The sequence below is a fragment of the Ammospiza caudacuta genome, chromosome Z (assembly GCF_027887145.1).
Source record: "Ammospiza caudacuta isolate bAmmCau1 chromosome Z, bAmmCau1.pri, whole genome shotgun sequence".
Classification (NCBI taxonomy): Eukaryota; Metazoa; Chordata; class Aves; order Passeriformes; family Passerellidae; genus Ammospiza; species Ammospiza caudacuta.
The window spans coordinates 79,633,707-79,657,661 of record NC_080632.1 but is presented as its reverse complement, the minus strand read 5'-3'; the positions used below and the strand labels follow the sequence as shown (position 1 = coordinate 79,657,661).

The 23,955-nt window shown below is 44.9% G+C and overlaps 2 protein-coding genes across 3 annotated transcripts; one reads left to right on the top strand and one right to left on the bottom strand.

Moving 5' to 3' along the window:
• The first annotated feature begins 3,363 nt into the window (after nt 1-3,363).
• On the top strand, nt 3,364-9,931 carry NUDT2 (nudix hydrolase 2). Its single transcript, XM_058823643.1, has 3 exons — nt 3,364-3,387; nt 4,534-4,691; nt 8,043-9,931. The coding sequence occupies exons 2-3, from the start codon at nt 4,559-4,561 to the stop codon at nt 8,354-8,356; spliced, it is 447 nt and encodes a 148-aa protein (XP_058679626.1). The 5' UTR covers nt 3,364-3,387; nt 4,534-4,558; the 3' UTR covers nt 8,357-9,931.
• A 307-nt stretch (nt 9,932-10,238) lies between these two features.
• On the bottom strand, nt 10,239-23,597 carry LOC131571084 (uncharacterized). 2 transcript variants are annotated; one of them, XM_058823640.1, is made up of 6 exons: nt 23,396-23,597; nt 15,937-16,404; nt 13,219-13,359; nt 12,759-12,824; nt 12,147-12,237; nt 10,239-11,798 (listed from the first exon to the last, which is right to left on the bottom strand). In XM_058823640.1, exons 1-6 carry the CDS (start codon nt 23,448-23,450, stop codon nt 11,585-11,587), a joined length of 1,035 nt encoding a protein of 344 aa, XP_058679623.1. In that variant the 5' UTR covers nt 23,451-23,597; the 3' UTR covers nt 10,239-11,584. The 2 variants fall into 2 exon arrangements, with proteins under 2 accessions (XP_058679623.1, XP_058679624.1); XM_058823641.1 differs by having other exon boundaries at nt 15,937-16,401; nt 23,396-23,471.
• Between the last annotated feature and the right edge of the window lie 358 nt (nt 23,598-23,955).

The window sequence follows — 23,955 nt, the reverse complement described above, 5'->3', positions numbered from 1 at the left end:
AAATAAACAGGCTTTGTGAAAACTAAGAGGAAGTTTTCAAGAATCCTAAATTGCTAATGCCATCTTCTGGCAAAAGAAAAGACAGAAGACTTGCAGTCTCGCAACAGCCAGCATTTCCTCAGTTATTTGTTTGTTCACCCATGAGAATAACACGTCATGAGGCAGAAAAACATACCATTCTTCAGTGTGGTATCCTCATATCAAAACCTAGGCCTTGTTCCCCACAAAGATACGGGTAGCTTCACTGAATACAGGTTGGCATGAAAGACTAGGACTTCTTGAAATAGTTGAATATAACATATTTTGAGAAAGAGGTGAGTGTGGAGGTATAATTCTCCACATGCACCCAGCCTGACACCTCTGTGTGGCAAACACGAGTTCTCTACCACTTGTTTCGTATGCCAAGATGTTTTAAAAAGATCTTAAAAGCCTTCCAGATGCTGGTAATGTGTGAGTGTTTATTGTAAAAAAGCATTAGAATTACATATAAAAGGAACCAGCTTAGCCACAGAATTAGATTGCAGTTTGTCATAAGAGAACTCTTTCTCAGCTTCAGTATTAGAGGGTTTTTTTCACTGGCCATTATTTTCACTGATCATAAAGCTGATGGAAAACAGAAAAGTCGGGTGTAAATAACAAAAAGGAGTGGTTGCATTTTTCTGTCCTATAGGAAATTAACTTACAACAAAATTATGCTCTAGGAGCTGACTCTCTGTTTTTAAATTGTTTTAATTATTAATTACCTCTTTCACAAGATCTTTTCCTTCTCAATGCACTTCTCAAGGTGGAGGAAAGGTCTTCGAAGGTGCTTGGTGAGTGTCAATCACTGTGTATAAAATAAATTATGTTAAAGACCCATAGAAATTATTTTAAGAATAAAGCAGCCTAGAACCACTATAGCTTGATCATTATTAACTTCTGATTTATTAAAGATCTCAGGACCCCATTCATTTGAGTAACTCTCACAGGTCCTGTTATCCCACTCAAATTGACCTGACAATTTCAGATTATTTAGAGTGACAATTTTAGATTTAGATGATTTCCTGATGTCACCACTGAGAGAGAACATAAATGTCATTATATCTGTTCTTTAAATTAGGGAATAAAGTGAAGAAATCTTACATGACAATCCAACAAATGCAAATGATACATTTTGTCCTGCAAATGGGCTAAGGTAATCACTCTGAATCATAAAACCTGGCCTGATTATGAAATAATTTTATTAGTCAAGATTTTCAAGACTATTTGATGAACACAGAAATTGTTAATCAGCATACAAACCATAAACACTACCTTGTTTTCTGTGTAAACCATTGTCCTCTACAAGTATCTTATTAAAAATAAAACTTAAGAGTTTTAAAAGTTTGTAAATGTGTGTAGCAGCTGGATGTTTTCTCCTGATAGCAGCTACAGCAGCACACTGAACTCATTACTTGCAACCATTTTATCTAAAAAAAGACTTCAGCACTTTATCACAGCTTCTGCTCATTCAAATTCTTCTGCCAAAGATTTGCAGATTTCTTGAAATGCAGAAGCAAAGAATGAATAGGGAAAAGGGAAAGGCATTAATTCTTGTCACTACCCATCCATCTTCATTCCTTATTCATTTGAACATTAAGCTCTTTTTTTTTTAAGGTGATCCAAAGCCAAATCTGATTTAACCCTCCAGAAGTGAATGGCTAATTTGCTTTCCCAGAGCACACACAAAATGCTTTACCTTTAATCATTCTGTCCCCATTCCTTGGGAATTAGGGCATTCCTGTGAAGAACAGGAAGCTGCACTTTCTTAAGCTCCACAATAAGAGATAATCTGTTTTGTAAAATGAGCCTAAAACTTTATTTTAATGCAAAAGGTGGGGATCTGTGAAGCTGTGGTTGACGTTGCAGCAGATGCCTTTGGAAGATCATAGGATTACTCCACCCTGCACGTAAACAACACGGCATTAAACATTCCACTGCTGTTCAGCCTTCAGCTGTTCTGAAGCTGGACACTGCCAATAGATAACCACTAACAGCTTCAACACAGCAATAGTAACTGGAGGGGAGGGAAGGGTTTTAATGCTAAATTGTTTTAAAAGCTATTTTACAGCTGGACCTTGACACAGGTCTGCTGATTGCAGCAACAAGTAAGAAACGGGGGTTTCCTTTGCCACTGACATACCTTGAGGAAGTTAATAAAACAATTAATGTCATTAAAACCACCTTACAAACAACTAAATATTGGGGATTATTTTGTTTCCCCAGAAAGCACTTCAGAGTATTGTGTTGCTCTATCCATACTAATTAACGTCATTAAAAGTGGCTGACAAACAAACAAATATTGGAGATTTTTTTGCTTCCCCACAAAGCATGTCAGAGTATTTTATTCCCCTCTCCATACTAATTATAGCCTGGTGACCTCAGCAGAAGAGGCCCCATCCTGCAGCTGATCCCGACAGCTGCCAGGAACAGCTGCACGGGGAAGGGGAAGCGTCCAATATTGGGATACTGACTATTGGAAGTGTCCAATATTCAACCACGTGCCGAGAAAATAACCCACGAGTTATGGCACGGTGCCAATTATCTGAAAACCGTGCCTGAGCTCGTCCTCCCAGCAGGGTCCACCAACTGCCCCTCACGGTTTCTTTTATAATTTCAAAGTTTTACTTAAGTTTTTAATCATACAAACATAAAAAAATATATTTCATATATTTTATGTAAAATATATTAAAAACGTATTTTAAGTAGCAATTAAGTATTTTTAATATTTTACATAATGTATATAAATATGTATTCTTAATTCCACTTACATATTTTACATGGTGTATAAGCTATGTGTTATCTGTAAAATATATCAAATGCAAAATTGAAAAATATTTTGTAATTATAAAAAAGTAGCTAAACAAACCGCCACGCGTCCGGGCTTGCACCGCGTGCCTGAAGGGGGGACACGTCTCATCCTTCTCGGAGCTGTCCCACCACGGCTTTTCCCCCGTCTAGAGCCCGGTGGGGCCGGTCAGGGCGATGTCCCTAGAGTCCTCCCTGCCCCAGCTGTCCCCGTCCCCTCAGGGCTGGGGTCCCCCCTCACTCACCGGCCGCGGCGCCGCTCGGCGGCGGCCATTAAGCCGCGTCTCCATGGCAACAACGCTTTTCCCGCTTCAAACGCCCGCGCGCAGCCTCGCGCGCACAGCCAGCCAATAGCGAGAGGGGAGAGAGGCGGGTAGGGCACCTCCCGGCCGCGAGAGGCCAATCCGAGGACTTCTCGGGTACGGGGGCGGGGGCTAAGGGAAGGCTGGGGGGCGGGACGAGAAAGGAGTGGCTACCGGCAGAGGCGCTGAAGCTGCGATTGGTTAATGCTGACGCCAATCGTGCGCTGGCTCCCGCCCGCTGCCGGACCCGGAAGCAGAGGTGAGGGCGGGGGTCCATGGTGGCCGCTGTGGGGGTGACACGTGTGCCCGGTCCCGCTGTCCCCATGCCCGGGGTCCCGGTGTCCCCATCCCCGGGCACAGGGGGGACCCTCTGCGGGCAGCGAGGAGCGGGCAGGGCAGCGGGGCCAGGCGCCGGCGGAGGGGCCCGCGGGGATTTGTCCTTGTCCTTCCTGGCGCGCACGGGAGGTGGTGCTGGTGCCGCGGGGGCCGCAGAGGGGTGTTGTCCTTGTGGTCGCTGAACCGAAGGAAGTAGGCAGGAGCTAAAGGAAGCGGTTGAAGTGGCTGACCAGAGAAGATCAGCGTCGCCCCGGGGCGGGGTTGGTGGCGGAGGGCTCCGTGCTCTGGTTTCCCGTGTTGGGAGCTGGAGGACTCACAAACCCGCCCTTGACATTTTCTTGAGGAAAATACAGTGTTCTGTAAAGTTATGTACTGATCTGTGCGTCTCTGTCAGAATGCAAAGCTTTTCCCATAACTGGGAATCTGCCAAATTTGTAGCATGGCTTACTCATGTCCATTGCTTCTTTTTCTCTATAGGACTACTCATGCTGTCTGCTTAGCTTATTGCTGACAATATTTATCACTTAAGACGTGTATTCCTTTTGTTTACATCAAACCAGTGCTTAAAAGGCATGCTAAGAAACTTGTAGTTTTGTATGACAGCCTTATGTCTAGGTGAGACAGCAGAGAGCCTGTCCTTTGTCATTCATTTTCTCAGCTTTGCCCTGATATTCTGAGTCCTGTGCTCCAGGGAAACTGTCCAGAGCAATCATTTCCATATGCCAGTTCCAGTAATTGTGAGGTATTACCTCTGTGCAGGGCCTGTGCAGTTTTGCAGTGGAAAAGTTTCAGAGTGTTAATCTGTGGCTTTCCTTTTGCTTTGTAATTTTGTTCCCCTCCCTGCAATGTGGTTTGTAATTTGTCAGCAGCAAAGACATGACATGCAGGTCATTTTTCATGCTTCTCGATAACAAAGTAAATTTTTTTGCAGTTCAAAGGTGGCTAATAATATGCAATTAAATTCTGTAGTAACTTCCAAGGGTGGACAACTTTTTTGCTGTGCTGAGATCTGTTTGCTGGCTGAATAGAGCTGCTCTGTTTGAGCCCCGTGTTTTGTGCTTTTCCGCAGCTCCTGGTGCAGCTGGCAGAGGGGAATGGCTGTGAGAGCTTGTGGCTTGATCATCTTCAGGAGGCTGCAGCCAGCACCGTCCTCTAAGGTCACTGACAGCATCGAGTACCTCCTGCTGCAGACATCCTACGGGAGCCACCACTGGACCCCGCCCAAAGGTGATTTCTGTTCTGGTGACACTGCTGGCTGGGTCACTGGTGTCAGGCTGCAGAGAGGATTTTGGCTGAGGTCAGTTTAGAGGGGCAGTCGCCACCTGGGAGAAGCTGCTGGCTGTGCTGTTTGTGTGATGGTGCTCCTGGCACAGCTGAGGGAGCAGTTCTGAGGCTGAAACCCTCTGCAGGTTGTGGCTGTACCAAGCGTTGGGCACAAATTATTTGGGTTGGGGCAGGGACTGTCACCCAGCCCAGCTCCTCAGGTGTCTGGTGTTTCTGGGAAGGTGTGCACAGGACTGGAGCGAGGTAATGAGGGGAGGTTCACTCTTGTCTTGGGTCTCACCCTTTGCCAGGCACCTGCAGTGTGGCCAGTGCAGGATTGTTTGACCCACGTCTGATCACAGTCAGCAGGAAGACAAACTGAAATCTGTAATAGAACACTTTAATACACCTTTCTGAGCAGATGCAGGAGATCATTGATGAAGATCACTTGCCTAATGCAATAGAGATGAAAGGGACAGATAGGAGAATTCACCTTACCAGCCATTTTTGGTCATCAGTGAGGCCTCAGAGCAGAAAACAAGCCCTGTGTCCCAGGACAGAGCAGCACCTCCTCCATAAAGGCATGTCACAGAGCCAGTGTTTGGTAGTATGCAGTCACAGCCCTGGTACCAGGAAAAGTGCAGCACAAAAGTGCTTCAGGTTCCCTAGAGATTTTCTTGCTGTTTTTCCCCACCTGAGATTTTTTTCCCTGATAGTTTTTGCTTCTTATTTTGTAAAATGTGTCACTTTCAAAGCATGGTGCAGCAATTTATAAACAAGAACTTGCAAATTGAAGGAAAAAAAATGTTTTTACAGTGTCAGCTAGGCTCTCCTATTGAGGGAAAGAACAAAACTTTCCAAACCTCCCTCTTTGTCTACTCCACCAAGAGCCTAAGAGAATTGAGTTTGCAGCGTAGAGGAAAGCTAAAAAAACATCTGCTGGAACATGATTGATTGTTGTGAGAAGAAACCCTTGTGGAAGGCTCCCTGGGAACACAGTAATTCTGTACAAGTGATTTAAATTACTTGTAGGAGTTTTGGTAGGGAGCTAATTGTCTCATAAGCATACATCTCACACACCTGGGATCATGGAGTAGTGTAGGTTGGGAGGGACTCTTAAAGGTTGTCTAGTCCAAGCCCCCACCAGTGGGCAGGAGCATCCTCAACTAGAGCAGGTTGCTGGAGTCCCATCCCACCTGGATGTTTCCAGGGATGAGGCACTCACTGCTTCTCTGGGAAACTTGTGCCAGTATTTCACCACCCTCACAGTAAAAGCAAGTCTTCCTTGTCTGTAGTCTGAGTCTGCCCTCTCCTAAATGAAAAGCAGGAGCCCTTCTCCTGTCACTCCAGGCCCTTTCCAAAAGTCTGTCCCCAATTTTCTCCTAAACCACCACCCTTTAGGCACTGGAAGGGGCTCTGAGGTCTCCCCAGAGTCTTCTCTTCTCCAGACTGAGCAGCCTCAACTCTCTCATCCAGCAGTGCTCCACTCCCTGATTGTATTCATGGCTTCCTCTGAACTCAGGCCTGCAGGTCCATGTCCCTCCCTTGCTGAGGGCTCCAGGTGGATGCAGCACTGCAGGTGGGGTCACACCAGAGCAGAGGGGGAGAATCACCTCCCTCAACACACCACTTCAGGTTTTAGAGATCAAAGACCCCAATGTGATGGTGGCCTGTAATTGAGGCTTGGTATTGATTTGGGGGAATTTATTGAGGAGAAGGTATTCCATTTTATAATATCTGTGATAGGAATGGTCTTCCAAGGTAACCCTGGGATGTGCAGTGTGGTAACCTGTATGTGATGTTGACACAGATTCCATAGGGCAGGAGCCAGAAGAAGAAGTGTCTCAAAGCACACACAAAAGGCAGTTTACAGCTGCAGCTGTACCTTGTTATTTTAAAAGTTCTCTAAGCTGCTACAACTCTTATGGGATTAAACTGGACTTGCTTGGATCCCCTCACAAGAACCTCATCAGCCTTATCTCTGCCCCTAGGACTGTGACTTGGCACTAGCTGAGGCTGATGGGAAGGGGATGTAGGGTTCATTTTCCTTCTCAGTCTATTAGAGCTGCACCAGTGGGAACGGGTGGGAGGATCTGAAAGGATCTGAAAGCTGTGGTGTGTGAGGTGCTGCCTGCAGTCCTTTTTCTGCTCTGCAGGTAGACTGTACTGCACAAACGTGGCAACTTACTGAGCTTAGACCTGAGGTTATCAACAGGTATCAAATGCTGTTTTCTGCACAGTGACTGCTTGAAAGAAAAGTGCATTTTATATCTGAGGTGATGTCTTGTTGTAAGAGATGTTCACGCTTTTGATACACAGGCAAGGAAGTGAGTGGGAGCTGTTGCAAAGGCAAAGCAAACTTCCTACATACCCCAGTTGTGGTACTGAAAGGGCACTTTGAGTATCTGAGACCTGAGGAACAGTTCATCTCTGCAATGAAATTATAGCTATTTGGAGCCAGCTACATAGAAAATAGACTGACACCAGGGACAAAACAGAGCTTAAACTTTTTTACCTCCCAAAATGTCCCAGCTCCTGCTGTGTTGCTTTTTTGAGGTATTGCTTGGCTTGTTCTATTTATGTTCTGGAGCTTTCATGAGAAAACCAAATCTGACATTTCTCAACAAAAGTACAAATGGCTGGGGATGTGTTATATTTATCCTTTGTTTGTAGTGGCACCTCTCATTCTGAGCAATGTCAAATAAATGGTGTATCCTAGGAGAACTACCCAGCTGTTGAAAGGACTGGCTTTTAGACCTGTTGCTTGTTTCAGAGGGGAGTATGGAGGAGAAAAAAAACCCTGGCTGCATAAAAGAAATGCACTTTTTAAATGGTACACATCTGTGCCTGGTCCCATTGTTTCTGGACTGTTGGCACAAGTAAGAGTTTTACAGAATTGAGCCTTAAGCTTATGTGAGAGGACATGGTTGAGAGGGGATTAAGAGTCTCAGATGACCTGTCTCTGCTCTAACTGGATGAAGGAAAAATGAGGGACTCAGTCCTCAGTATAATCCAAGGTGGATCTTTATGGGTGTAGGGTACTCCAGAAGTGGAGGGGAGGAGTGGGAAGAAAAAATGTCTGATGCTGAGAGGCTGATGGAAGTTTCAGGAGGTGAGGGATAAACAGTGACCCTAAAAGCCACAAGACAAAGATAAATCAAGACATAAGACCTGGAAAAGCAATCTCTTTTTTCCAATTTCCATCTCATCCTGTGTCAGACACCATGTACTCTCATCTCTGCCTCCCGGAGTTTCCTGATTAAAGCACAACGTGAGTTTCCTTCCCGGAGATTTACTTTTCCGCCCTCTTGGCAGGCCACGTGGACCCTGGGGAGGATGACCTGCAGACAGCCTTCCGGGAAACGCAAGAGGAGGCAGGCCTGCAGGCCAGCCAGCTCACCCTCATCGAGGGCTACAAGAAGGAGCTGCACTACCCTGTCCACGGCAAGCCCAAGACCGTCGTGTACTGGCTGGCAGAAATGAAGGACTGCAACACAGAAATCAAGCTGTCAGAGGAGCACCAAGCTTTCCAGTGGCTGAAGCTGGAGGATGCCTGCAAATTTGCAGAATATGAGGACATGCAAGCAATGCTGAAGGAAGTGCATCAGTTTCTGTGCTCCAGAGAATAAGTGGTTTTGTGAAGTATAAGGGGATTTCTTGAGGAGACAGGTGTGCTTCTTATGTCTTAAACTGAAGGAAAAATTATATGGCTGCAGAAATGTAGATTTCTTTTTTTTTTTTTTTTCCTGTAGAAATTCAGTGAGGATACAAGGAGCTTTTAAAGCAAATGTGCTTTTGTCTCTCCTAGCTAGCATAAAAAAATATAGTCTGATTGAACCCTAAGCCAGAGATGTCTGAATTGAAGCCCAGAGCTAACAAAAGACTTCCTCTGTCTCTGTCTCCTTTTCTTTTTCTTTTTTTTCCCCCTTTCTTTTTCTTCCTTGAAGTGCTGAACAACCACAGGTCTTTTTGAAAAATCAAACACTTGATACATCTTGACTTGCTGATGTAAAGCTAGAGAGTTGAGAAAATGAGCATATGGGGATTTTTAATAACAAAAGCTTACTGCAGAAGTCATACCTTGAATTTCAAATGAGGAAGCAGTAGTTCTATTCCCAACTCTTCCAGTGATATGCAGTGATAACTTGTCAGATCATTTCAGATCTTTTTTTTTATGTATCATGAATTTATGTACATCCATAATGTATACTGTTGTGAGAACATTTTCCATCCAGACAGTCTTAGTAAATGATTGGGTGCAGTATTTAAGTGGTAAATTGAACTTCTTTTGCCTCTTTATTTTAATTTTTTGATCTTTAACAGCCACCTTAGCCGTAGATTTCCCATGGGGTTGGGAAAGGGTATTTAATCCACTTTCTGCACAGGATATTCAAGCTTATGTGCAATTTTATGTCTGTTCCATACCATCAGTACTGCTATAGCTGCACCCACTCATCTTTTGGGGTAGCAGACATTACTAATGTTGGTACCAGTGTGACAGGAGTGTCTTGCATGTCACTCCATTATCTTCCAGTGGAGTTATTTAAAATTGCATATATTTATATTTTCAAAAAAGGGGATGCACTATAAGGAGGCTTTTATATATAAATATCTGTGTATATATACACATTAAAAACTCCAGTGCTCGTCCGCATTACAGTCAGGGTTTATTTTGATTATGAACACTTCCTCAGAAGTGTTCCACTCAGGAGGTGGCAGAGAGTGTAACAACCAGTGAGAGTGGGAGAGAAGAGTTAAAAGCCTGTGCAGCCTCAGTCTTGGTTTTTCATTATTGTTTGAGCTACCATTTAATCAGTGCTGTGTAAACAATGGTGTTGCTGCCTCCTGTTTATGAGCAAGATTAGCATATTTAGCTGGAGTTAGAGAGTCATTAACAAGTCATCGGTTCTGCCCATTCAGCAGTAATCAACGCAGGCAGTTGATGCTTTGGAAAACAGATTAGCTCAGCTCCAAGCCAGTATTTCCTTTTTAATGGCACTGCTCACATAGTGCTCCCCAAGCCTGTCAAGGTTTTGGAGGGTGACCAGTGCTGTGCACTGTAAGGTGATGTGCTCCTTGGACAAAATTCCAAGGGGTGTAACTGTGATCATGGGTAAGGCACTGTGTTTGCATTTTAAGTGATTTATGTACAGAATGTATTCCCACAAATTTTGCAAGTAAAATGATTCTTAAACATTTTTTGATCCCAGAGTCTTGAGTTTCATTTAAAGTAGAAATGTTGGAAAGTCAGAATTTAGCTCTGATTCTTGCTGCTTGCTGGTGAAGAAAGAGTTCTGCCTCTGCCCATGTCTAATAGTAAAATATTTTCCCAAGGAGCATCTGGGAAACCCTCCAGTAAATAATTATGGAATAATCTGCTTGGCAAAGATATTTATTTCCAACCTCTATGATATTTATGCCCTAAAACAACAGGGCTTGGTGTTTTTTTTTTTTTTTTTTTTTTAAGACCAGTAAAGTTTTCGGTTATAATAATATCTTATGACAGTGGACTTTTTACCATTTAAAAAGAAAAATAATTTTAAAAAACCCTCAAAAACAAACAAACAACCAGAGATTTTAAGATTATTAAAAAACCCCAGAGATTTTAAATTCCCTGGAGAGACCTTGCTTCTGCTGTAGGTTAAATAAAACTCAAGAGAAATCCAGGCTACACTGAAATAGCAGAACAGCTTAATTTAGGTCAAGTGAAAGGCGTTGCTCAAGTAAGAGACGTGAGGATGCCGTTTCCCTTGCTCTACTGAACAAATGCACTGACACAGCTCATACTTGTAATTTCCTGGTGTTATTGTTTCTTTCTCCGCATAACTCTTGACTTACAGCCATGATTACATCATCTCAGAATCGGAGAGAAAGAAAGCATACATTCATGAATATTAGGAAAGCACTAAGACATTGCAGATTTCACTGAAAAAAGATCAGGATTGCGTGTGATAGCTGCAGGTAATTTTGCTCAAACAAGAAGTGTAAAGGCTGAAAACAATGTCTTACTCCTATCTAAAAGAAAAAGAACTGTATTACTGCTCTGGTGGAGCAGTGTATCTATTCATTGACTATTCCATATGATTATAGGACATCAGAGACTGGAGCTGGAATAAAGTGGCTCTATATGCAATATCCCCAACAAGCATGACTGACATTTCTTGCCAGTCTATATAATAAAAGAGGATGTGTGTTATAATAAGGTTTAGTACATCCTAAATATGGAAAAGTTTTGAGAGACACATGCTCTCAGCAGGCTCTTGCAGTGATGCAGAGAGGACAGTGGAGTGCTACCTTTTAAGTTAGAAAAATGACTTGCTGTTACTTAATTGACAACTTAGTGGGGATGAATATTTTGGCAGATACCTGGAAGAGATTTTATAGAAGGCAGTGCTTATTAATTACATTCTCACACTAACAATGTAACTGATGGTCTTCTGTGTCTATTGGCAGCTAGTTTTATCTTAAAAACAATTTAAGGATCATCAGGACTTTTGCTTTTTACCTTTTGTCTTGTCTTCAAAGATTCGCTTTTTTATATGCTTAATAACTTAATTGATTCCATGGGCAGTTGCAGCTGGCAGTAGTCCCAGCTTCATTTAGGGAAACCTGGGGTTTCTTATGGGTTAAAGCAGTTCTGAAATTGCTAAGCAGCATGTGCTTATACAAACCAAACAATCTACTCTGCTTGCTTCAGCCCTTGTCCTGTGCAAGAAGATTGTACTCAAGTGTTTAGAAAAAACCCCAAACTGTGCTTCCTGTCAAAACAGCAAGGGCAGGGAGGAGATAGCTGTGGTGGCAGCCCTCCTGGTGGGAATAGTGACACAGGAGGGAACAAAAGCTCTGTCATTCTGCAGCTAGTCCACTTGGTAATTGATGTTGTCAAAAAGAGGAGTGACAGTCCCGTCTTTCCACTCGATGAGGATCTCTCCCCGCCTCAGGGAGGGGGAGCGGGATGGCGGCAGGTACGGCTGGGGATGGATCCCTCTGCGCAGGGGGGCCGGCTCCCGTAAATCAGCTCGGCTGCTGTGGGCTGGAGAACTCTTCAGAGCAGAGAGGATCTTCTTCTTCCTAAGAGAAGAGAGAAGAGAGTCACTGCACCTGTCACTTGGTTGCTTCTCTCCACGTCAGCTACTGTAATGGCACTTCCTTCAGGGATGGCAAAAGATGTGCAGGGGAGGAGGAGCCAACAGTAGCGGCTGCATTTGGGGCGTCACTGAGTGGGATGGATAAACTGGGGGGCAGAGAGGAGAAATCCCCAAGGGTGACACATTGGTGACCAGACCCATCTGCTGAGATCAGCAACACCAGCTGTGGAATGGGGAAGGGTGCCAAGACCAAGACTTTTGTTCTGAGATGTTGGAGTTTTTCTTTAAGACGCTGTTCATAGCAAAATCAATGAACCTGACTCTCACTTACTTGTTGTAGTGAACATTGAGTGTCAGTATTATTAATCCCAGTATGAAAGCCAGGGGGCTGAGGACCAGCATGGCTGTCTTCCAGTTCGTGCCTAAAGAGTATCAGAGAAAGCATCACATTTGCTGTATTTATGCAAACTGTTGTTAGCAATAGCCACAACTGCCACAAAAAATCACCTGTAATGTCCCTGAAAAATGCCAGATAACAGGAAAAGTGCATTGTGTACAAGATCAACATCTTACAGCTGCTTTTATACTGCACAGCATCCTTCTATTTGAAGTGGCCACAAGAGTTTTCCTTTCCTGTGTTGAAGACAGTAATATCTCATGCTTCTCCACTCTGCATCTTTCTGATACAAAAGAAGAAGGGCTGGGGAAAAGCAGTACTGTTAGCAGCTGTCTGATTTTCATGTTTTTACTATTTTTTTATCACAGGCCTGTGGAGATTTAATAAGAGCCTTTCTGACAGGTAATTTTGTGCCCTCATTCCCTATTGAGCATTCTCAGCAGTACCCCAGGGAAATGTATCTCTGTCACAATGGGAAGGACAGAGGCACTGATGAACCTTCATCTGCCTGGTCCCTTCCTCCTCTGGGCTGATCCCTGGACCTACCTGCAAGCCTGGCCCCAGTGTTTTTCCCACGATTTCCATGTTTCTTGGAGTGGTTGTGGGATGGATCTAGTGGAAGAAGCAGAAAGACTCTGATTAGCAACTTCCAGTTGGACCAGGGATCCAGATTCCTCATCAGGCTTCCCTGTAACCACAAATCCCTTTTGTATGGGACCCAGAAAGGAAAAGGAAACTTTACTGTCACTCAGTGCTCCCCAGCCACAGATAATTTTTGCTCCTAAAACAGTGGGTGGCTATGCCTCCAGGTTAAGCCTGTATCTCTGCACTGCTTTCCAAGGGAGACTCCTCAGCATGTTGGGTGAAAGCATTCAGTGACACACATGGAAATTCTTCAGAAATCCTCAGGTACTCTTCCACCACTGAAAATAGCTGAGTAACCTCAAAGTGCTGCCCACACTTTCCGTCCTGCTGTTCTTACTTATGCATTCAGAGAAGTGCTCACCCTCATTTGCTGGGAGCTGTGCCTGTTTGGTCTTTGCTGGAGACACTGTGCTGTTGAACTTGTTAGCCAGAGGGGGGTCGGTCAAGCTCACAGAAGACTCTCTGTCCACAGCATCGATCTTTGAAGAATCGATGGTTTTAGCTTGGAAGGAAATAAAGCAAAGATCTGTGTGATTATCATTTATATTTTGTACAGGACCCTGGATATGCTCATTGCCCAGCAAGGAAGGGGAGCCCAGCCCTGCTGGTTTGGTTCTCTGCCCTGCAGGGTGAGAAGGATGTGGTGCAGCAGCAATCACCCCCTCCTGTGCACCAAAGGCTTTCAGCTGTCAAAGATTTTAAAGGTGAAATGAACCTCTCAAGATGGAATCAACAACCAAAGCAGAGCTTGTTTTCTGGTGGTAGATGTGGTAGTGGGTTTTAGAAGTATGAGTGCAACACCAGGTGTTAAAGGATGATATGTGAAGAAGAGGCAAGTGGAAGAACCTCAGCTGTTAACACACTGCAGGTACAAAATTGGGATCCAAAGGGTTGTAAGTAGGCCATACCTCCTGCAAGGCTCCACACCTTCCTGTGCCCTCCAGTCCTGCTGCAGAGCAGAGTGTGTGGGCAAACAGCTGCTGCTGGAGGGGAGGCTGTGTGAACTTTGGTGTCAGCAATTCACCCTTCTGCTGCAACATGCCAGGACCAAGAACACTGTGACTTCAGGGCTCCCTGCTGCCTATCCAGACCCCATCCCACCCTGTGGCATGAGCACCCACAGTACAGCTGCACAGGTGTGATTTATTGAGCAGATAACCCACCAAAGTGTAAGCTGTCTGTTGATGATCAGGTGGAAGTTAGATGAGAAATGCCTGAGCAAATGTATAGGACTTGGTGTTGTTAGTGAGCAGTCAGAGATTCCCTCCAGTAGACTGAACCATGGGATTGATAGGAAAATTTTGACTTTGTGTGAGACACACTGAGTGGCACAGCCTGATTCAAAAGCTGCTCTGTGTTTACCCTCACAGCCTTATTTAGGGATCCTGGCTCCAACGCAGGCCTGGGTTGCCAGGAGCATTGCCTTGGGGAATGAGAATGCTCTTTTCACATGCCTTTTTCCCATATCTTAAATGTTCCACGCATTTCCTAGCCTATATTTAACTAGCCTATTATGGTATCCAATTTGTATGGTCCATATTTAACTTAATGTTAAACAAACACTTGTAACTATTGTGGTAATTACATGTTGACCTTCTAGTTGGCTAATTAAAAAGCTTGAGGGGAAAAAGACCACCTTCTCTACACATGACAGCCAAAGCAGCTGATGTATCTCATTTTATTTCAAATTAGATACAGTGTCTCTGTGTCAAAAGGTTACACTTATAATCCATCTGCTTATGCCAAGCAGATACATCACATTTTCTCTTTACTCATTTCTACAGAGCTCAAAATCTCTTTGGGTCCATCAACCTTAAGGTAAGGAATAGCCTCCTGTCAGGGAAATAATTTTCACTGAGGAATGTTGGGAACTTCATCACCTACAGAGTGGACAAACACTTAAAAAATCATTACAAACACTTAAAAAATCATCACACCAGGTGATTTTGGGTCTCTGGAGTGGGAGAAAAGGGGAGGGGAGGAGGAGAGGAGGAATGGAATGTGATTTTCAGGTCTCAGTTCTGCACACAACTTTACAAGAAAAGTACCAAAACCCACTTTTATTTGCAGAAAGGGCTTGAATGAAAGTGGGAAACAAACTGGACCATGAACGATCAGTGATCAGCAGTGGGCTTCACTGGGCATGCAACAAATGATCACAGCCACATCTTGGTAAAATGACCATGCCTGGTGTTTGGTAGCCTTATGTCAAACTCCTAAAATTGTGACAAGACCAGGGTTTTTGCCCTTTCTGGGTCCAGTCTAAAACAAAGGCCAGTGAATACTGGTGAAAGCAGTTTGGATTCTCTTCAGCAAAGGCCAAGGCCGTAATTGGTCAATATAAACCCCATTTCTAATAATTTTTGATGTCATCTTCTGGCATTTCCTAATGCAAAGGGAGGGCAACACTTAAGCTCCCTCCCACTACTTGCTGTCTTCACCAGTGCCTTTATGGCTACACTGGGCACCAGCAGCAAGGTTCACTGAGGATAATGAGAGCATGGAATGAAGGCTACAACTAGATTTCATTAGTGAAAGATGCACTGTTGGAGTGTCACAGAAGAGAACTTTAATTTCAGAAACTGCTGCAATAATTTCTGATACAACTGCTTCTCAATAATATATATAAGTTTAAAAGAAGTTTTCAGCTGCCTCCAGTTGTTTTACCAAAAAAAGACATTCCAAAGTACCATAAGCTCTTTCGAAGTCTAAAGTGCCTGACTTTGGGAGACTTCCTTGGGTGTTTTGTGCTTGGGAGGCTCAAGCAATTTCCACTATTCTTTAGCTGTGGGCACCAATTCAGAAATATTTTACCCAAAATATTTGCCTGTCCTCAGAAGTGCAGCTGGGTTTTGGAGACCTGATCACGTAAGGTTTTGGATGCTTCTGGAAAAGAATGAACAGCCACTACTGGAAACCAGTGGTGCCAGGTAGTGGGGTTGAGCTGGAGCTGTTTGGTGTTTCTCCAGGTGGGGCCGAAGTGAACATGAGTTACAATGACATGTGCAGGCCTGGTGTTAGATGGCTTGGATGACATGAAAGTTAGATGTTATCTGACACCAAATCTACCTCATCTTACTTTCATAGATCCACACTCGTGTGTCTAGAGCTTGTTGTGTTGGTTTGCTGGGCCTCCCAGCTGCTGTCCGGGCAGCAGCACAGACGGTTTCATCCGCTAGCGTCTTCCACCTGCTGAACTTGTCCTTCTCCCTCGAGACAAACACCTTGTGGCTTCCCTCCTTGCTGCCAAGGTGGAAGCCCAAGCTCTGCAGAGTCAAGTGTCCCTTCCTGCCGCAGGACCATGCCTGGCGTTCCCAGTCTCCACAGGGCTCCAGCTTGACCAGGGCGTTCTGGCGCATCCTGTGTGCCGACAGGCAGCGCCCTGTGTGCAGGCTGACGATGGTGCCCCTGTCGGGGTCCCAGCCCCACCTCTGCTGCTGGGAGTGCTCCTTGCAGCTGGCCAGGCTGATGCTGTCGGTCTCCTGGGAGGCACGGATGCACTTTTCCAGCCGGGTGTTCCTTATGAGGAAGCCTTGTCCCTCTGCTACTGCGGTACAATCAGAGCAGGGTTCAGTACTGTGCACTAACACATCCCTTTGCAAATACCCTGGGGGAGGCAAGATGTAACCCACCAGTCCTTTCCTGGATGGGCATGCCTGGATAAACAGTTCCCACAGCTTCCTAATTTCCTGGAATGACATTTCTTTGAAAAACAGGAGCATGCAACGCCAGAGGAAAATAGCAGTTGCGTAACTAATGAGGAAAAACATCCTTCCAACTTGTATGATTATATAAAATATCTGGCTATCTATATCTATATCTATATCTATATGTATTTAATTCAGTACTTCAGTTGTTTTAAGGTAGCCATCCTTCCCTTCCTCCAGATGAATTAGTTTGAGGGATCTTTTGCCCCTATCCAGGTCAAATCTTTCTTATAAAAGAGCAGTTGAAATCCCCCTTGTGCTGTTCATCTGGGGCCAACTAGGCCACCTTGGGCTACACTTTCCATTAAGTGGCTTCTGGAGGTATTAAAGCAGTGTAGGGATAAAACCATACCCCACCAGAAGTGTGTAAGTACTTGGCTGAGGCAGCTCATGTAAGTATTGAAATTATCTTGGATTTGGCACACCTGACATTGGTCTGTGCACCTTAGGAACAACAGTACCACTTTTAAAAATTCATTAGTAGGAGGGAGATATTGCAGCTGTCTCACAACAAACACACAATTTGAAGCAATTTCTGTAATTGCTTGTTGCTTTTAAGAGCAACAGGTCCCAACATCTCAGGTGATTTAGATGGATGTCACATTAGCTGAAGGATTGCCACTGTTTTCAGTATGACTTCATCAGGTGTGGCCTGTGAATATCCTGAACAAAATGTTAAGTGGTAAACCATCCACCAGTGTTGCAGGTGAACTTTCTGCCTAAGATAGACAGAAATAGAAGTTTCAAATTTCTGGACATTCTGAGAAATCTTTTAATAACAACACATTGCAACTCCCAGCTTTTACAGTGACTTTTTTCTCTCTCTTTTCCCCAGGAGACAGAATTATAAAAGCCCCATGGGCATATAGTACTGAGCAAGCATAAAGAGGACACAGAAAAGTGATGTTAGGCAAGAACACTGATTTTTATCTAAACTCTTTCTGCAGAGTTTCCCCTCCCAAATGGAAAAAAAAAACCAACCACAACAAACCAAAACAATACTGAGCCAATACAAGTATTTGGCTCAGTACCTGAGAAGATTAGTGACAGTATAAACAGGAGCTGGTACACAATAACAGTGGTATAAACAATAGTTTAAAGGAGCTCTCATGTTTTTCTCTCAGGAAATTCTAGGGTTCTGCTAGATTAATAATGCCTTGGGGCTGTGTAAAGCAGAAACAGCTCAGGGCTTTCTGCTCAGCCTGAGGAGAGGAGCCACAGAAACCACAGTGCTTCTCCACCAGCTCTGAGACTGTCTGAGCAGCGTGTCTGCGCTGGGATGTTGGCTTGCATGGACCTGTGGCAGCCACCAATCCAGACAATTCCTGCCAAGCCGATGTGCCTAGATGGAAATTAAATTTCTGGGCTATCTGTGGGCAACTTGTGAGTCGTGTTCTCTTTAAACCTTACTGAGGGCTGGGTGGAGGTAAGATATTCAATGCATTTTGGGCTTGAGTTTCTGCCAGCCTCTAAAGGCAGGAGAAATGTCTCTTAAGTAATTTCCCTTAAACTTTAGGAAATTGAAATGGATTAATACAGTCCCCCCAGCCCCAGCCCACCCTCACCATTTTTACCTAAGATGTGGAATTCAGGATTCTCACATCTTTGGTTCAGCTTAACTGAGAGAAACCCATTTCCAAAGTAATGAGATGTGCATTACAATGTAACAGGGGAATATGACAACTGTGCTGGGTCAGATAAAGCATCTGCTGAGCCCAGGATCCTGTTTGCAGCACTGGGCCATTAACATCTGCCAATAGAGGAAAAGAGTAAGAATCAGACAAGTAAATAGCTCACTCAAGACAGCAAGATGCCAGTGCCTCCTTCCAAAAATCACAGAACCACAGATTTGTTGGGGTTGGAAGGCACCACTGAGATCAAACAGTCCAATCCCGCCAACACAGGATCACCTGGAGCAGGTGATGACACAGGAACACATCCATGTGGGGTTTGAGCATCTCTGGACACGGAGATTCCACAACCCCTCTGGGCAGCCATTCCAGTGCTTTGTATGAACTAACTCAGAGAGTATCACTGGGTATTTATGGGTAAAATGGTTTTGCACACTACCTTTTTCAGCTCTGAAGTTCAAAGAAAAATATCATTTTGTTGCTCCATCAGTATCAGAGCTCCTTCTGCAGTTTCACAATGTCAACTTAAGTTTTGATTATTCTTAATTACTTTGTGGCATCAGGAAGCTTAATTACTTCATTATTCATCCCTTCTGATCTTTCTGAGCACCTTCTGATACTATCACTGCTGTGATCATGTCAACTCATTCCAGTCTTGGTTCCAGCCTGTGGGTTAGGTCTCTCTTCTACTCCATGAGAATGGAGTTTCTTAAGGGCCTTGGTGGAAGATTCTTATCAAAAGCCTTTTGCAAACACTGGCACAAGACCTTGATCTGCTCAGCACATTTGTGTTCTTACTGATACCATCATGGATGTCAGGCATTCCCATTACAAAAGCTGCATTGACTTTTCTCATGTTTATCTGTCTGTAAATAATCTGTGCTTCTACTGACTTCCCTGATGCTGAAATGGAGCCTAAGGACCTGTGTCTCCCTAGGCTGTGCAAGGGAGGGGCATTATTGCTGCAATGCAGCCCTTTGGTGTCAAGCTTGCCTTAAATAAGGGCTTAATAGACTCCCTAAACATTTTTTAATGTCATCTTTAGTTTTCTGTAACTCAAAAGACATTTGGGCTGATCCTTTGCCACAGAGTATTTATCCTTTATTTTTCTCTTTCCTTCTTAAACTTCCTCTGTTGCCAATTCTGTCTGATAACACTTCAGACTGCAGAGAGTGACTGCCATGACCTCCCTGGCCATGTCTGAAGGGAGCACTACAGCCAGTAATCCATTCAGCCTTTCTGCACTGCCCCACTTTTGCTCACCCATTTTGCCTTTGTGCCACTTATTCACTGACCTCCTGACCCCCACCAGCTTCCTGCTTCAGATAATGTTTGGAAATTTCTGCTGGCAGTTTTTTGTATTCTCTCTCTAGGCTGCTCATCCAGGTTTTTTTCTCGTATGTTTTATTATTAAGCATGCCACAATCTTTGTTGTATTTTCTTTTCGTTTCTCGGCAATGACTCTCCATTTGCAAATTTTGGGTATTTTCATTACACTTTGAAGAGTGCTGCTGTTTGACCCAGCAGGAGATACATGTTTTGCTCTTTGTGGAGTGCCTGATGTTTTATGTTCCCTTCTAAATAATCACCATATTTGTTACCTGCAGACATTGCAGTTTATGTGACTGCCAGCAGCCTTTGCTCGTGCCCCACAGCTAAACATGGAGGATCTTTACTTTGAGACACACATCAGGCACCAGGAATCTTTACTCAGGAGACAAAATGATATCCCAAGTCTTGCTGCCAGTGGTCCTACAAATAAGGCCGTGAGCTCCAACATTTTAAAGAATGTTGACCTGGGGGAACCAGAGCATCCAGTGTACTCCCTGAGGATGGGACTCAGCATCTCTGGAAAATGCCAGCCTAACCCACTGAGTCCAAGCAGATGCCTGGACTCATACTTGAACACTTTGGCCTCTTCATATTTTTAGGAACAAAATAAACAATTTCTAGCAAGGCTTCTTGATGCCAGCTCATTTGTCCTATGATACTGACACTCTGTCTGGTTATAAGATAGAAAAGCAAGCAAATACAGGCCCCTGCTTTTCTGCAGCATGACCACCCTTGGGACATGCTGTTCCATGTAGGATTAGGGGCAAAATCCATGCAACGTTCCTAATTAAGGTAATGCCACTGAGAAAGCCTTGGTTACCAGTAATCCCAGTGTGACTGGGAAAGTTTCTGCTGTTTCTAAGCATGGCCTGTGATGTCCTGATCAAAGACATTTGCAAATAGTTTGGGGTGGCTTGGCCCATATTTTTTCCCAACCACTGCTCCTTTCTTAAGAATATCTTGATTTTGGTTTACCAACAGGGCTTCATATCTTTCCACATCACTGCAAGGTCCACTTTTTACCAAGTAGCTCAGCAAAGGTCTCCAAGGGAACAGAGCAGTCATAAGAAAAGAAGGAATGTTTTGAATGGAAAAAAAAAATCTATAAATTATAGGAAGCAGAGGAGGTTGGTGAAGTCACCATGAAGCTGATATGAGTGGGGAAAACCCTGGGGTGGGGATATGATGAGTGCCTACAAAATCCAGAGAGGCCTGGAGGAGATGGAGGGGGTCTGACTGGCCAAGGACTGATCCTGGATGGGACAAGGGGTGCCAAGGGAAGGCTTGCAGTGGACAGGAAGGGGTTCTGCACCCAGGCATTGTGTGCTGCTGCTGGGGACAACCTGCACAAGCCAAGGGAGAAGGTCTGGTGGCTACTGAAGAGTTAAATGCATCACAGCCAGGAAATCCCCCAAGTGAAAAATAGTTGGAGGCTGAAAAGTTAAAGTGGGAGCGGAAGAATTGTACAAGCTTGGCCTTTCTGCCTCCTTAGTGCAAAATGCTCAGGGCTGCCTTTTGAGGTCAGGGCATCAGGGGTCAGGGCCAGCACTACCATGGATTTGAGGGAGAGGAGAGTGGCTCCCAAGATATAGGATCAGGCCAAGATGCCAAACACATCCCCCACAGCCTCACACCCAGTGAATGGGGGTCCAGATCACTGTTAAATGCAGTTTTATTTCAGCAGTTTTCTTTCTGTACATGTAGGTACAGATCCTGCTGGTGCCTGACTTCCCGCTGCCCATTGCGCCTCACAAGGTCACCATTAGGTCTGGATTTTTAACACAACTTTTTACAGAATCACAGAGTGAACCAGTGACCTAACCTAACACTTCCTCATCAACTAAACCATGGCATTGAGTGCCACATCCAGTCATTTTTTAAACACCTCCAGGGATGGTGACTCCACCACCTTCCTGGGCAGCCCATTCCATTGCCCAATCACTCTTTCGGTGAAGAATTTTTTTCTGACATCTAAGTAATTTTTGCCTCCTCTCTGCTTGCAGGTACTTTCCAAAGGAGCAACTGTCAGGGCCGGCTTAGGAAATTCCAGGATTTCAGTTTTCAGCAGGAAACCAACCCCTCAGAGGTCTGTTGAGAGCATGCATCACTGTCCTGCCAGCAGCCTTAAAACTCAGGAGGGGAAGGGAAAAGCTGCCACAGTGGGATTTCAGCCCCAAGCATGAACATGTTTGTGCTCTGTGCTTTGAGCTTCATTGGACATTGCCAGGCATTGGGAAGATGAATTCCTTTCTGCAAAACAGTGGTGGTTTTATCGTTTTATTACTGGTCTGACTGTAATGCAGTGGCTGATCATGTTTCCACCAAAAGCATTACGGTAGAAAGGAAATTAAATACCCTGTGATCCTCCATACTTTACTAGTAAAACAAAACCATGTGGATTGAGTTGTATGGCAGCAGTAAAAAATCACTTTATTCTAACATCAGACAAGTTCCTACTTTAGAGGCTAAGGAAGAGCAACACCCTGAAGGCTGTTCTGCTCTCTGCAAGCCATCATGGTACAATCTCCAGGTCCTAACCAAATCTCCTCTAACTTTTAAAAGATGCATGTGCATCATCACCCCCTACCACTACAGAGACATAGCCTCAGCCTGGGACTTAACCAAGTGAGAGATTCAGTTCACTTTAATTGGCAACTTTTGATGTACAGAAAACAGCAGTAGATGGAGCAGAAGTCAAACCTGTAGGAGCACAAACCTCTCCTCTTATCCAGATGCAGAGCAAATTGAGAAGGTAGCTTCTCAAAGCATCCCAGGGAACGCTTGCTTGTGCAGCAAGGAATGGAAAGTGGCTGGTCAGAGGCACCAATCTGAGGTTTGTCTTTAAGGAATAAACATCCCAATAAACTATTTGGGCAGCCCAAATAGTTGTGGTCCTCTGGTCAATGGATCTTGAACAGCTCTGAGCATGTAACCTGTAAAACTGCAGGGCTGTTCTTGCTGCTTCAGGGACTGAAGGAGCCTTGAAGAACTTCAGTGATTTTTATAAATAAGTCACTTTCAACTTGAGGTCTCAGTCATAGCAGCAAAATAAAAAGGCTTATTAACTCAGGGACTTTTTCCATTTTTAAAGAAAATTGATTCCTCCTGATGTCCATGACGGGATTGGTGAGACCATGGTAGCACCATTCCTGGGAAGCTGTTCCTGGGTAGCACTGCCCCAGATCTCTGGGATGATGCTAAGCAGGGACTTCTGCTTTTTGCATCTACCCATGCACATCAAACCAGGGCTGCTTGGATTTGAAATACTCCTGTACATGGGCAGGATACAGGATTGGAGCAACCCCAGAAAGCAGCTGAATATCAACATGAGCTGCTACCAGTTTTGCTCCATGGAGATGAGCAGTGCAGACTCTGTAGCTCCCCAGCACATCCCGCTCCCAGCCGACCACCACAGGAGCAGAACAAATACTTCTGCACTTCCCACCACCCTCTGCCATGCTTCTAGCATGCTCTGAGCTCACTCACTTCTGCTGGGAAGGAGCAGCTGGGACCGGGAGGAACATTAGTGCTTAGGAGGTCACTTAGTGCCTGCCTCCCACCCTGAGCAGTTTTATTCATCCTCTACTCTCAGCAGCTTAAAAGCTCTTCATAAAAGCTGCCAGCATGATGCCACGGTGTCCCTGGCCCAGCCATCCCAGCACCTTGCCAGCCTGTCCCTCACTCTTCTGTACCCCTGTGTTCAATCCCATTTAAATGCTGCCCTGATTGTGCCTGTTGGCACTTGTTCTACAGCTGGTGGGTTCTTAAGCTTTGCAGCCCAAGCAACAGTTCAGCAGGAAAGCAGGTTAAAACCCGGGAGGCAGCTCTCTTCCCACTTTACAGCTACCCCAAAAGAGGAGAAACTTACCCTCAAGCCAAGGAAGGAGGCAAATGCAGCCCAGGCTCAGCCTGAAGAGCTCCATGGTCTGCCAGCACAGCGGGGAACAAGGAGCCCCCAAAGCCTCTCGCCCACGAGGAGTGCCAGGCAGCTCACTTTTACCCCTTTCTCTGTCATTCACAGCAGAAAAACCCTGCTGGGAAGAGAAAAACTCTTTTGTCTCAGCAGTGGAGGCTTGGCAGCTGGCTTATCAGCAAAGGATCGGCTCGGAGACACAGTCCTGCTCAGCAGTTGTCCCTTAGGAGAAATCAAATGACGAGCCAGGCCGGGGGGGACGCTGGACCGGGATGCTCGCGGCCGCCAGGCTCGGCTGCCTAGCAGCAGGGATTGCTCCCAGCAGTGACACAGCATGCCAAGCAGGCTGGCCCTGCCTTTGCCAGGGCTGGGAGCACAGGGGGATGCAGGGCTGGCCTGGCAAAAAAAAAGCAAAGTTCAGCAGGAGTGCTTGGAGGGGCGTGGGATGTGTCTGCTGAAAGCCTGCACTTGGCCGTGCTGTCACAGGGTCTGTCTCTCTTTAGAGAGAATTATTC

Bases quoted from the DNA above. Each gene is read 5' to 3' on its own strand.
- NUDT2 (XM_058823643.1), top strand. From the start codon at position 4,559: ATGGCTGTGAGAGCTTGTGGCTTGATCATCTTCAGGAGGCTGCAGCCA. The intron at 4,692-8,042 runs GTGATTTCTGTT...CCCTCTTGGCAG, and splicing joins CCACTGGACCCCGCCCAAAG to GCCACGTGGACCCTGGGGAG.
- LOC131571084 (XM_058823640.1), bottom strand. From the start codon at position 23,450: ATGGAGCTCTTCAGGCTGAGCCTGGGCTGCATTTGCCTCCTTCCTTGG. The intron at 16,405-23,395 runs GTAAGTTTCTCC...ATTGTACCGCAG, and splicing joins CCTCCTTCCTTGGCTTGAGG to TAGCAGAGGGACAAGGCTTC. The intron at 12,238-12,758 runs GTAGGTCCAGGG...GATACTCTTTAG, and splicing joins CACTGGGGCCAGGCTTGCAG to GCACGAACTGGAAGACAGCC.